The sequence below is a fragment of the Egretta garzetta genome, unplaced genomic scaffold (assembly GCF_000687185.1).
Source record: "Egretta garzetta isolate BGI_Z169 unplaced genomic scaffold, ASM68718v1 scaffold287, whole genome shotgun sequence".
Classification (NCBI taxonomy): domain Eukaryota; kingdom Metazoa; phylum Chordata; class Aves; order Pelecaniformes; family Ardeidae; genus Egretta; species Egretta garzetta.
Genome location: NW_009260435.1, coordinates 3,419,797 through 3,433,420, shown reverse-complemented (window position 1 = coordinate 3,433,420; position 13,624 = coordinate 3,419,797). Strand labels below are relative to the sequence as shown.

At 38.8% G+C, this 13,624-nt stretch overlaps 1 protein-coding gene across 2 annotated transcripts in view; it reads right to left on the bottom strand.

Annotated features, from left to right (window-relative positions):
* The window catches only part of SCAPER (S-phase cyclin A associated protein in the ER), a 161,919-nt gene that overhangs the window by 70,284 nt on the left and 78,011 nt on the right, over window positions 1-13,624 (bottom strand). For both annotated transcript variants that reach the window (XM_035899552.1, XM_009643932.2), the window contains exon 22: window positions 4,599-4,725. In XM_035899552.1, coding sequence (XP_035755445.1) covers window positions 4,599-4,725 — 127 coding nt within the window. The remainder of the gene's footprint in view (window positions 1-4,598; window positions 4,726-13,624) is intronic.

Below are 13,624 nucleotides of genomic sequence, written 5' to 3'. Positions count from 1 at the left end.
ACCAGAGCCAGTGAAAGCTTGTTTGTTGGGGCTTTGTGCCTTGTGACAGACATGCGAGCTTCAGCTGTAACATTTGCTTAGGCTGGGACATCTATAAAACCTCTCTCTCTCCCCTGTGGTTGCAGCCCTCTCCTCAGGAGCACATCTGTAAGATCTTCTGTCAAATCACTTAGTTAAATGAATCTTACAAGTTGTGTCGTGATGAAGATCTTTTTCAAACTAGCGGTCTGACGAGAAACATCATCTAATAATAATCCCAGTTAAGCAGATTAACTGCTGCACTTGGATTCCAAAAATGATGAGGTTCGCTCTTGATCGCATTGAATCTCCGAGTCATACTCCCCGTCAGGACGGAAGATACATTAAGGGCTTGTCTAGATGTCACATGTCAGTATTGTACAAATTTAACTGAAGTGATTTAACTGCAGTGTTTTAGCTGCAGCTGAGCCAGGTGAAAAGGCTACTGCCCTCATCTGCTTGTCACTGTCCTCCTTATTGAAGGTAGCATCCTGCCACATTCCTCAGAATAATGGTGTCTGCCGTCTCTGCCTCACTCAGACCTATCAAAATCACCTAGAATACTTTAAAAATTTTAAAGTAGGACATTTAAAACCTGGGCCCTCAAGAACCCCCCAAAACCAAATTTTAGGAAGAACCTTAGGGAAATGATGTTCTGTCAGCAAGTCTAAGGGTGACCACATGAGCGTCAGTAACCCCCGAACCAGGTCAGGTTCATAGCCTTAGACATACATGTTCTTCAGTCAGTGTAATGCCCAACGTCTATGCAGCAGAGAATGGTTTTGGTTTTTTAATCAGTAAATATCACCTCTATACATTGAGGGAAATACATGATATAAGCATAAGAAACTTAAAACTGTACCTGTAGTCACACTAATAAGGATATACAGATTTAAATATACTGGTTTCTGAAAGTGTTCCCTTTTACAGGACGTTACAGTATGAGTGCTCAAGTCAAATTTGAGTAGTTAATCTAGGATTTGTTGCACATCTGAAACACACTGCTGCCCTTGCTAACGGATGTATAAAATTAGTCCCATCAAAGAACGAACATGTATAAAATCAAAACAACTGTGGCAGAAAAACTGCTTTAGCCCTGCAGTTTCAAACATCAGCCCTGCCTTCTTTAAGAGGGTACATGAGTTTTTGTTCTAGCATCAAAGGCCCATTTGCTGGGTATCTTAAACTGAGCATTATCAATTCTTATTAAGAGCTTGAAGAGTCCCATATGACAATCTGCCAACGTCAGGCCAGGGCTTTTTGGTAACATTTGCATGCATTTTGCTGTTGTGTCTGGTTTTTTAATATACTTTTGAACAAAGTAGAGGTGAAAGTGAACACAACTTCCTTCCAGGATTTCTGCCAGAAAGGATGAGAGCCTATGCACAAAACCCAAGGACTGCCTTCCAATAATCCAGAACACACCCAAACCAGCACCCCGGCAGTACATGTTGTAGATACATCTTGGAGACAGCTTGCCAGATGTATACACCACCATCCAGATTTGCACCTCTTGCTTGACTAGCAGAAGCAATGACACATGACCTGAGGGGTACAAATCTATTTAAAACTGGAATGACGTTTTTTGTGGTTTATGACTTTATAGCACCTTTTATGTTTGTTTAATTAAATACATTTGAACCACAGGCTGTATGCAATTAATGGCTATACTCCTTGTCAGATCCTCAAAACTTGCACTTCAACTTGCTAAATTACAACTACTTTTCTGGCATAGGGTGCAATACTTGTAGTGGTTGTAGAGCTTCACCCAAGTAAGTCAACGTGGACATATCAAGAAGCGCCTGGAGACCTAACAACCACCTGAAGCAAAGCAAAGCAACTCCTCTTTCATTTATTAGCACTCAAATCATGCACTGGATTCAAAGCAAAAGTTGTTGATTTTGATGTGTTGCATGTGGAACTGGCCACAGCCTATGAATTCTGTGCTAATGAGAAGCAGGGAAGGTGCTACAATAAACAGACAGGACTTCAAAAAATACAGTGGTTAAGACATATCTTTGCCTGAGACACAGATTTCTCAAATCTGACTATCCAGAGGATATGCCAACACAAAACCCTTTAAGTTGACATTAAACAAACTCTTTTTGCTATATCAGTGAATCGCTTGGCCCCAAGTGCAGAATCTGTTTGTGTTGAGCAGACCAGGAAGGCTTGCAAAACAAAACCAGGTTTACAATAATCATGCAGGCATGCCTCATCCTAGAACGTTCTCGCATTATAAAAGAAGTCCAGAAGTGAGAAACACTTACTATGAAACACAACAGATGAAGACCAAGTCCAAAAAGGAATTGTTAGTCTGATTCAATTCCACCTGAAGGCAAACCTCAGTGAGCCAGGGCTGCCAATCCTTTGTATGTGGCTTTTCTGTGACTCAAGTTTGCGTAAAGAACACACACCCACCTTTTAATGCTGTTTTAATACAGTCATGGAATTTCTAATGAGCTGAATAACCCTTCCTTCTGTTAAGAAATGTAACGGTATTTATTTTTCTTATTTACTGTTACCAACAACAGCTCAGCATTTTATTTCATAGTTTGTAAAACTAATCTTAATTTCTCGAGTGAGACAGTGTAAATACATTTTTCAGTCCATGTGAACTATTAACAAAAGGAAAAGCCAATGTTTCACAGCGTGACTGAAAAGAGGTTTTTTTGGATCAGTTTTATTTTATAATACTTTTGCATGACGACTTCTGAGCCTGAAGAATTTCTAGTAAGTGGCAAGGATCTATTGTAGTGAACTCTGTCCTCCCTCAGGGCAATTCTTTATTCAACCCCGGCCATTAGCAAGGGTAAATCAATGTTATCAGCTCACACACACTGACAGCTTGTGTGGTTCCCACTCCCTCCCCCCACATTATGGTATATTTTTATGCTCTCCAGGGAAATTCAATTAACAGTGTCAGTCTCCTCTCAGTCGATGACTGACACCATCAAGATTCTTTTCACCGCCCATTGACATGTAAGATGTGTCTCCTGATTTCTTGACTTGCAAGTTAACAAGAGAATTACTATCCACTTCTATAAATGACTATGTATGATCTGTGCTGTAAACACAGTGACAGCTATTGAAATCAATCTTTCTTGACCTTATTGATTAGGACACGCAGAGGTAATAACACTTCTTCAGTGGTAATGTTTTGGGGGTAAAAACCCAAATCAACGAAATAATGCATGCCAATTAAGACTATCAAATTTATCTTTTATTTCCCCACTGCAGACTCAACAAGCAGTAAAACGTTACGAACAATTAATGACTAACATTTAGCTGCAATTCGTGTCTCATTTAAAAAAATCTCAGAAAACTTCTATTGATGAGACGCTGGATAGAACACCACTTCCCAATAACAGTTTCCAGTAATTATTTAGATAACTTTCAAACCAGATACATCTTTTTAGAGTCTTCATGCAACAACATGATCTCTGTTATTTGAAATAAATACTTACTGAAAAACTAATTTGTTAACACAGACACTGCAAAATCTGAAAGTGTCATAACTCTTCCAAAAACACTACTAAAACTTGATCAGCAGCTCGAAGTAACTAACAGAATACATGGCAGCACCCTGTGCATCCCAGGCAGCGTTTAGTATTTAAAAGCATATGCTATTAGCAGTTGTGTTCCACATTGACTAAGCTGTGAAAAGCATCAAGCTCTCATCTTCACAGACACCAACTCTGAACCACAATGATGCAACCCCCTCCTCAGATTTCATTAATTTCATTTCTTTCAGAAATAACTTTCACGATTTCTTGATTATGGATACAAAAGACAAGTTATTTCTAATGGTTAAAGACAGGACAGAACATAATGTTCCAGCTGAAAACTGAAATACTGTGGTTCTAATGGAGCAAAAAGATGCATTAGAAGACACAAAGCACTGTGGCTGCAGACCGACCATGATGAAATAGTAAAAAAAGATGCAAATGCTATAAATTAAAAAACCCCCAACATTTACCATAAACCAAAACATGTTCTACAAACACAGCACTTCAAAAAAAATTCAAAACATAGAAATATCCCATGTATAAGCACATCATACCTTCATCCTCCATCACAGACCTCACCCAAAAAACACAGGCTTTGTTGTACTCTGGGAAAACTCAACATATTTGTGCTCCTTCAAAAGTCAGCCATAACACCACAATATGGTGGCTGTGACAGCAAAGCTGGCTCCAATTCTTTCCTCTATGAATTGTTTTGGCCCCTTATTGTAAAAGCTGTTTGTGGATATGCACTATAAGCTAGATGACTGAAATGGCCCAGGTTGAAAACAAGCCTAATGAAGATACAGTGGAAATACAGCTTGTCAATTATCCAGATGATCAAGCGTGTTTTCAGCACTTCTGCAAAACTGCCTATACAAAATCTGATGTCTAAATAAAAGCATCCACTGCTGCAACCACCACAGAAAAGCGTAACAGCAGAGACTGCTTATTTGACAGAGGTCATGTATTCATAAATAAATGTTAAAAACATTCCCAAATCCAAACTGATGATATTTGAGGGCAACACAGTTTATAGGTTGATCAGAAGTTATATAGTAACAGTCACAATACCTCTTTTTCCAGAATACGAGAGATCTCTCCTAAAGTCCTGTCCAGAGAAGAAACCTTGTTGTTCCCCAGCGAACAGCTATCCTGCATTTGGAGGTGCTTTAAAAGATCTTTTGCTAATCGCTGTAACCTTCAACATTAAACAGAGAACAAAGAGCAGTTAAAGCAAAAACTCTCCTGATCACGTAACTTTCATCTCTGTACGGAAACTCCGCTAACTGAATTTCAATAAAGCAATCATGAAAATCTGTGTAAAAGTATTACTATCATCTATACCGGACAGCATGTAAAGTATGCAATACAGGAAGAGATACAGTCAGCTTAGAGTGTCTACGACATTTCACTATCTACTTTTTCAGGGAAATGGCACAGAAATAGCGTGAACAGTACAGCCATAAATGTGTTTGTTTATTAGCTATTGTTTGTCCAGTAGAGTTAATTTCCCTATTCTCCCTCCACAGTTTATCCTGCTAGTTTTTGCCATCTTCATTTTCAACATGGTTTCCTCCTCCTTTTCTTCCAACATTCAATCCTTTCCACCCACTTATCCAAGCAGTTCACTCTTGAGATGAGTAAGGGAAATAGAACAGCAGACTACTTTGCTAATTTCTTATAGGTATCATAAAAGAAATGGCTCTTTAGGGTTATTTGAGTAAGTGAAAAGTAGTGACTTTGCAGACTACCTCAGAAAGGGCATTTTATTAATGAGGGTCAGTAATGAAGCCAAAATGCAGAGCTGGGAGAGATATAGATACACGTAGGTTAGGATTCATTTCAATTTTACACATCTACATCTGGGCTATTCATCTATGCTCTCCTGCTAGGCAGCGAGGAGAAATACGCAGTTCCAAGGCACCATTCATCTCATCCTAAGGCCTAAAATAAAACAGTGGAAACACACTCAATGTGTCCTTCTTTGCCCTGGATGTGAAGTCAGTAACTAGCTCAGATGCCGACTTCTCCATCTGTAGATGCCTTAAAGCAGATGATACAAATGCTAAACAGAGTCCCTTAACTAGAGACTGAGAGAAGTAGGAAGTAAGCATCCTCTGGTATTTGCCACGTATTTGTCAACCATTGCATAATATCTGCTACTGGCTGCTCTTAACAACAGGCTCAGCATTTGGTGGACCTTTGGCTTGATCTACTGAGCAACCTGTACCCAAAGTGGGACAAAGCTGGTAACTGAGCAGGAGAGTGGGAGAAAGACTGTTGTGACTGGAAGCAAACATAGTTCTATAGGAAGGAAAAGAGAAGGGAAGGGTATCAATGCTTATCATAAAATGGGAGATTGTCAGTGTAAAAGGGCCAGAAAGCATTCACGAAGTGACCACAGAGTAATGGCAAAGACAGTATTATATTAACTAGTCTCAAGAGAGGAGAGAAAGGAGATGGAATGGCTGGGGAATGTATCAAAAAGAAGTCGTGTATAAAAAAAAATATTCAGAATATTAATTTGGAGCAAGCATACAGAGTTCCTGTTCATCAATAGGAAACAGGCACTTGGTACCTTTTCTTTGAAAAAATTAATAGCTTTGTTAAAAGCTTTCAACAGACGCTGAAAATAAACATATGCTTTTAAAGTACAAAAAAAATGATTTGCAGAATTTTGAGTCTTGGACTTCTTACCAGCTGGTCAGCTGAATCCACTAATATTCAGCCAGGATTTTTCTATGACAAGAAAAATAAAGGGAGATTATGTACTGATGAGATTTTCTGCACTGCTATTTCCTCTGTGGAAAATGAGGTTAGAGGAAACCTCTGTCTAACTCAGTAAGCCATGAGCTAAAATGGGAAAGAAAATTAACAGCCAAAACACAAATAACTGCAAGACTTGGACAGTAAATCAGATGACCACTAACTCTGCTGAGCATAAGGAGCGGATTGCAGCACCAATGAAAAGTCAAATTGCTCCAGTCTGGGAAGATGATCTAGAAGCAGAGTGTTTCAGGTATTCTCACAGAATGGGATTTAGAAAGGCTACTGCCTTGGCAATATCCTAGTGCATTAACCAAAAGTAAAGACTTTCTGTCTTCAAAACATCTACCCAAATTCCATGATTAAAGCATATAAAAGACACTGGAAAAAAACCCACCACACTATATTGTAACTTCATCTGACAGAAGACACCAAGATGGGTTTCCATTTGCTTCATTTAGCATCAGAGGAATGGAATTCAACCAGGATTAACCACAGTGGCTAAAGAAAGGGACTCTCCTCATCTACATCAGGCATCAGCACACAAAATGTGTAAGGTTTATCAAAACACTACTCGTAAGGACTCAAACAAAATATAGTCATATTACATTGCTGACAAATTCCCTTTCTTTCTCTGCAGTCTATGAAGATGCTACAGAAGTTAAAAGTCACATTCAGTTTCTGTCCTCAGTTAAAAAAAAAAAGCTGTACAACATGTTAACTCTCAAGGAAAAGCTTCCAGCTTTCTGTTTCTTCTAAAAGTGTTTCTGGACACTTTTACCAAAATTCAAACTTTTAAAGTGTGTGTTCAGCAACACACAGTAAAAAACATGAAGAATAAAAATTCAGTTTTCCCACATTAAAGAATTACCCTCTTACTTCCTCATATCCTACTGTATGTTGGTTGTTTGCCAAAAAAAGGTAACATATGCTATGGGATCACATGGGGGAAAGAAGGGAAATAAAAACTCCCTCCTCCCACCGAGTGAGCCACGGAGAAATTATTTTAATTTAATATCCTTACACTGATGTTGTGGTTTAACCCCAGCTGGCAACCAAGCCCCACACAGCCGCTTGCTCACTCCCCCCCGGTGGGATGGGGGAGAGAATCAGAAGGGTAAAAGTGAGAAAAGTCATGGGCTGAGATAAAGGCAGTTTAATAGGTAAGGCAAAAGCTGTGCATGCAAGCAAAGCAAGGAATTCATTCCCTGCTTCCCACCAGCAGGCAGGTGTTCTCCAGGAAAGCAGGGCTCCATCACATGTAACGGTTACTGGGGAAGACAAACGCCATCACTCTGAACATCCCACCCTTCCTTCTTCTTCCCCCAGCTTTATGAGCTGAGCATGACGTCTTATGGTATGGAATACACCTGGGGTCAGCTGGGGCCAGCTGTCCCTCCTGTGCCCCCTCCCAGCTCTTTGTGCCGCCCCAGCCTCTTGGTGTTGGGGTTGGGTGAGAAGCAGAAAAGGCCTTGGCTCTGTGCAAGCACTGCTCAGTTTTTTTTTCACATCTTTGTGTTTCCAGCACAAATCCAAACCATAGCCCCATCCAAGCTACTATGAAGAAAATGAACTCTATCCCAGCCAAAACATGCACAACTGACTTCCTGGCAGTGTCAGAGAAATAAGAATAATTTTAGGACTGTTTCAAAGGACTAGAAGTTTACACAAGATGACTTGTGCTTGGACATAGAATTTATCATTGCTATGAACAGATTTGGAAAGAGAGAACTCTTTGTACATATTGTACTCCTTGTACCCTCTTTGCATGCACTGTAGATTAATGGAGCATGGTATCAACACCTGATCCAGTGATTACGTGGAAATACTGTTGAGTACAAATCCAAACATTTCAAGATGATTATTTAATCTTCCCTCTGTCCCCCAATTTGCATTCCTCCAATGCTTACTATGCCGTACAGGGAATGATAGATAACTGAAAAATTACTGAGCTAAATAAAAGGGAAAGTTCAAGTTAATGTCTTTTTATCTAAAGTTATTTACATCTCACTAATTAAGATTTTAGTATTGACCACGAAATGATAATTCAGAATGCAGAAGAAATATCACAAAGGACAGAACACTGACTGGTCTTGGAACATTACCGTAATGTATGTTCAGCAAACACAAATATATTATCTGATCTTTTTGCAATGCAAATGGAAAAATAAGGAAAATTAAAACAAAATATTGTATGAATCAAGGGTTTCTTTTTAGTGTGGGCTAAATATAGCAGGTTTAATATATTTTATAAGCTAAAGGAAAAAGATCTCTTAATATTTATAGACCACATTTCATCTCTAGGAAAAAAGCCCTGAAATAGTAACATCAATGTATTTCAGCACTTCCACATTTAAATCCACGATTTCTTGGCCGTACACTGAACGTATGCAAGGAAGGATTAGTATGACTGGGCAGAGCGCTGGATTCTGTGCAGTTCGTGTACGGAAGGAGTGGTTACTCCTCCTGTATGTTCCTGCCGAGGGCGGCCAGATGCCAGCCGGACAACACAGCCCCGATTCTTCCTGATGCAGCCTGTGCCTGGAGAGAACTGAGAAAGTCTGTGGCAGTTCCTGCCCAGCCCAAAACAGGGAGTTATGCTGTACCCTCTTAGAGCAACGTACAGCTCCTGCCCTATTCTGTACTGCCTGCAGTTTGACCCCTGCAGGAAAATTCATATACATGGAGGCTCCAGAGATTATCTGATTTTTTTTTTTTTCCAGTAATCAGTATTTTGGTTTAGTATCTTGTAACTGGCCCAGCTGGACCCTAGCCTACTACACCAAGAAAACCTACAAGGTAAGTTCATCTTGTGAATGCACTGATATACCATAAGGAAAATAGGAACCTACTGTATTGTTAAGGGCATTTAGCTCTGGGCTTCTGCAAGGACAAACTTCACACTACATTCCCACCTTTTCTCCAGCAGACTCCTACAGGAAATAATTTCTCATTTCCTGACTCTCCTCTTTTTGTGCTCCAGCCTTTTTTCAGGATAATAGTGGTTCCCATTTCCATAGTATATGAAGTATCCCTCTACATAGTGTAAAAAAAAGGGTAAGTAAAAAAAAAAAAAAAAAAAAAAAAAAAAAAAAAAAAAAGGGTAAAAAACCCCAATTCCTTCTTGCAGGAGGAGAGACTGGCTAAAGTATTAAACTGAGGGGTCTTTTTTTTTTCCCCCTGCAATCCTGCTAACTCCCTTTAGGCATATGGCAATCTTTCATTACCTTACTTTTCCTGCTTGTATTAAAGGGTAACAGTTACACTTTGCTACCTGCAGATTGCTTTAACACTGCAATATATGGCCTTTGGATTAGAAGTTACTAAATAGATGTAAATAACGCTTAACTTTGTGAAAACTTTTTCCTTCCCTTTTAAAAATGTGCTCTGACAGACACCTGAGAATGCTGCAATCAGAACAAGCCATCACCAACACATCTTTTGACAGGCTAACTTAACAGACTGGACACTACATAATTACATTCAGATCACTTCCCAGAGAATATGAATTAATATTACAAATCCATCGAGAGTCCACCAGCATTTATAAAATGACCTAGGTGCCTCCAGTGACGAAACAGTTAATGCACAGTGGAGAGAGGCCAGGGAGCAACAGACTGGCTGCTCCCAGGTGAGAACATCCATAGTTCTTTTCCTTGGAAGTCCCTCACCACATGAAATAGTTCAGAGCACAAAACTGAAAAAGGTACACATACCATGTCTATCAAAGCCAGATAAAACTCTGTCTGCTTATTGATATCAGTGTATTACCAATGTAAAGCTTAGAAAGCACTTGGATCAGTGCTTCCTTTAGCGCAAAATGTTTTAGAAATCTGCAAACCATAAACTAACAAGAACTACTGAAACAATCTATCAGCTGCAGCAGGAAATCAGTGGTCTCATAATATTAAGGTGGCTTAATCTTAAAGGTGATCTAAAAAGGCTTTTTACCTGCCAAAGACCAATTCTGGGTTCTGTCTTTCTTCTGTAACAACTGACAACACAACTAAGAACTAAAATCAGATAAGAAATTGCATTCCATAAATGGTTTTAGTTGTTTGCAAAGACACAATCAATTTGGGAGGAGAAGGGTGAGTAAAGAAATGTGGCATAAGCAAGGAAGCGTAAGAGAAAGTTATATTTAGTGATTTCATTCTAACACACATTTGCTTCTGTTAAGCGAATAATTAAATCTACCAATTTGTCACATTGTAAATGGAATTTAAAAAAGAATTCATTTTTAAATTCCACAGCCCACTAAGTTAAAAAAGTATTTTCTGTTCAGTAGTATACTTCTACTCCAACCTGAATACCTTAAACCTTCCTCTGGAATAAACAAAAGGTACTGGCATTTGGTTTGACACAGAGAACACATTTAGCACTCAGCTTTTACCCACTTCATTTTACAACGGGACTTTTCTCAGTAACTTTGCAGATCTGAGAGTGTGTCGGATAGCTGTTTGAGACTCCTAGTATTGGCAGAAGTTTGCTCTCTCTCAGCCAGGTACAGTAGCAGTTAATATTAGCTCACAGTACAGTACACTGTGTTCTGGCAAAAAAGGCAAGAGTCTTAGCTATTTTCATAGGTTCTCCATGTAATAATGTTTCAGTGGAAATCTGCTATGGTTTGTTCCTTTCAGCTGATTCTTCTTCCTACTGTTCTTAGTTAAGTAGGATCCTGTACTAATTCTGTTAAAAAGGTATTTTCCCATTAATTTTTCCTGTACTATGAATATGTTTTTCCCTGTAAACAGATATGGTCTGGGCTAAAACTCCTGCCTCACAAAATTTCATGTCCTGTCATCCTTTCCTTTACAGAGAGAGATAAAACCATCCTGCCCTATCCTTCTTCAATTTTTTATTGTATGTATTGTGCAGAGTAAACATATTTTAATAGAAATAAACTGGGCTTCTGGTTGACTCATAGACAGTCCTCTATTTCTTCTTAAAAAGTTGGTTCATACTTGAGCTCTCATCACTACCCCCTTGATATCAAAGAAGCTTGCAAACATTTGAGCCCTGATGGTAGGTAAAAAGTTGTGTAATTCTGGAAATAACTATGATATCTGAAACCATGTTCTAAAAATTTAGATGTAAGCATCTGCTAGATCACTAGATTCTACATGAAGACTGCAGAAGAAATCTCCCCGAAGATCTGTGATGAAAGTGAGCTACAGGGGGGCCATCATGCTAGTTCACATCTAAAAGGGTATAGCCCTAACAGAGGCAACAGAGAAGGAAAATGAGAAAGCAGATGGAAGAGAAGATTCTGCCTGAAAGCACACTTGCATTTCATTAAGTAAACAGAAATTAAAATGGTAAATTCAGGATCAGTGAAGGCATAATAATAAAATTTAAAAAAAGCGCTGAGTTTCTGTTGCACTGCAATTGAGACACGACTGACCAAATTACATCACCAATAATCAGAAGTCAGAAAAAACCTGAAGTGGAAGCACTACAGCTTATCAGGATTTTCAGAGTCACTCAAATGCCCCACATTTCTGCTTTCTGACAACTAGACTAATTTTTATTTTCTGGTAGCAAAGAAAAGCAAAACACAGAAGCTACAAATCTAAAAGCCTTAATCTGCCATGAAACTAATATTGAAAATTGAAGTGCTGCCTATTAATAAACAAAGCCAACAATAGAACCTTCTTCCCCAATGTGTTTATGCAGGTGTGCCATCTGCTGGAGATATCTCATTTTCTTATCTCAAACATTAGCAATGGATTTTTATTATTTTAAAATACATACTGAGATTCAGCAGCGGGTTTTCAAACTAGTGAAAAGACTATGTGAAAGATGAGGCATACAGGCTAGTTGTACACCCAACCAAGGAAGCCTAACAGCAAGGATCTGAACACTTTAACCAACAGTAACTGATAAAAAAATGCTACCTTCAAGTATATCAGCAATTTAGGAGTTGACAGAAGCAACCACAAGACATACAGGATCTAGTTATTACCTCAGTCTGAAGACAAATAGCCCCAACCTGGAGAGTACTTGTAATTTTATAGGATGAAAGTATTTGAACCCAACTGTTGAGACACCACAGCCTCTTGACTGACCTGCCACAGTAAGCACAACTGTAAGAAAGGCACACAAGCTGCCCACTATCCTGTTTAACAATGAACTGTAAATGGATGTCTCGGGAACATTAAGAACAGGACAAGCATATGTAATCCTCATTACTAATCTGTTTCTTGTCTCCATTTTCAGTTTAGGAATATCTTGAGTTTCCTAAAACTGCAGTGATGCAATGATTTTAGCATCTGCGTGATTTTTTTCAATGAGTTCCACACATCTAATTGCACACTGCATTAAGAATCACTGTCTTTGGTTTCTTTTGAACCTGGCTCCATCTTAATCTTGTGCTCCTTCATTCTGGTACCAGGAAGGACAGCAAACAACTAACACCCGTCTTTCTCATGCCATTTATGACCTTGTAGATCTCTGTAACATATCCCCATTAAAACTTCCTCCCATTATCACATTTTTCTCCAGAATGAGAAGTACTAGTTTACTTAATCTCTAATACATAAATTTTACCAGAAGTTATTACTGATTTCCTTTCCTGCCTTCTCTGAATGTTTAAAAATTCTAGCATATCCTTTCTGAGATGAAGAACCAGAACTGCACATAGTATTCAAAAGATGTAGATGACCCAGGCGTTTGTACATGACACTTTTTTCTGGTTTTGCTCCTTTCTAAATAATTTTAACAAAGATTTCCTTTAACTGCTAAAAGTACTAAGCTGGTATTTTCTTGGAACTACCTACCACTTCTGTAAGTTCAAATCCCACACTTTGTACATGAAGATACAATTGAGTTCTGCCTTCCCCATCCATTGTGTAGCACCTAAAATACACTGGATTTCACCTGCCATTTTTCAGCTGAGTCACTCACACTCTCTTCAAAACTAACATTCAGTATCAGCTTTTGTCCCTACTTTCCATCATCATCAAACTATGTCACCTCGCTGCTTACCCTCTTTTTCCAAGTCACTTGTGAATATGTTGAACATCACTGGACTACAGAACTCTATTGGTAATGTCCCTATTCTGCAAGGTCTGATCAGATACTAAACCTGCTTTTCAGGTTTTTAACTGATTTGCACTTATGCTACAGAGATATAGTTTCTTTAAAAGCTTTGGTGAGACACCTTGTCAAAAGCTTTTTGGAAATCCAAATATCCTGCACCTTTTGCCAACCAGTTTCAATGGAATCAGAAAGCAAAACCTGAGCAATTTTCAAACTAAGAAGGAGGAATCGATTAGTGATAACAGGTCTTGTTTTAATCTTACCATCCACTGTTTTCATCTGTGCCTTAT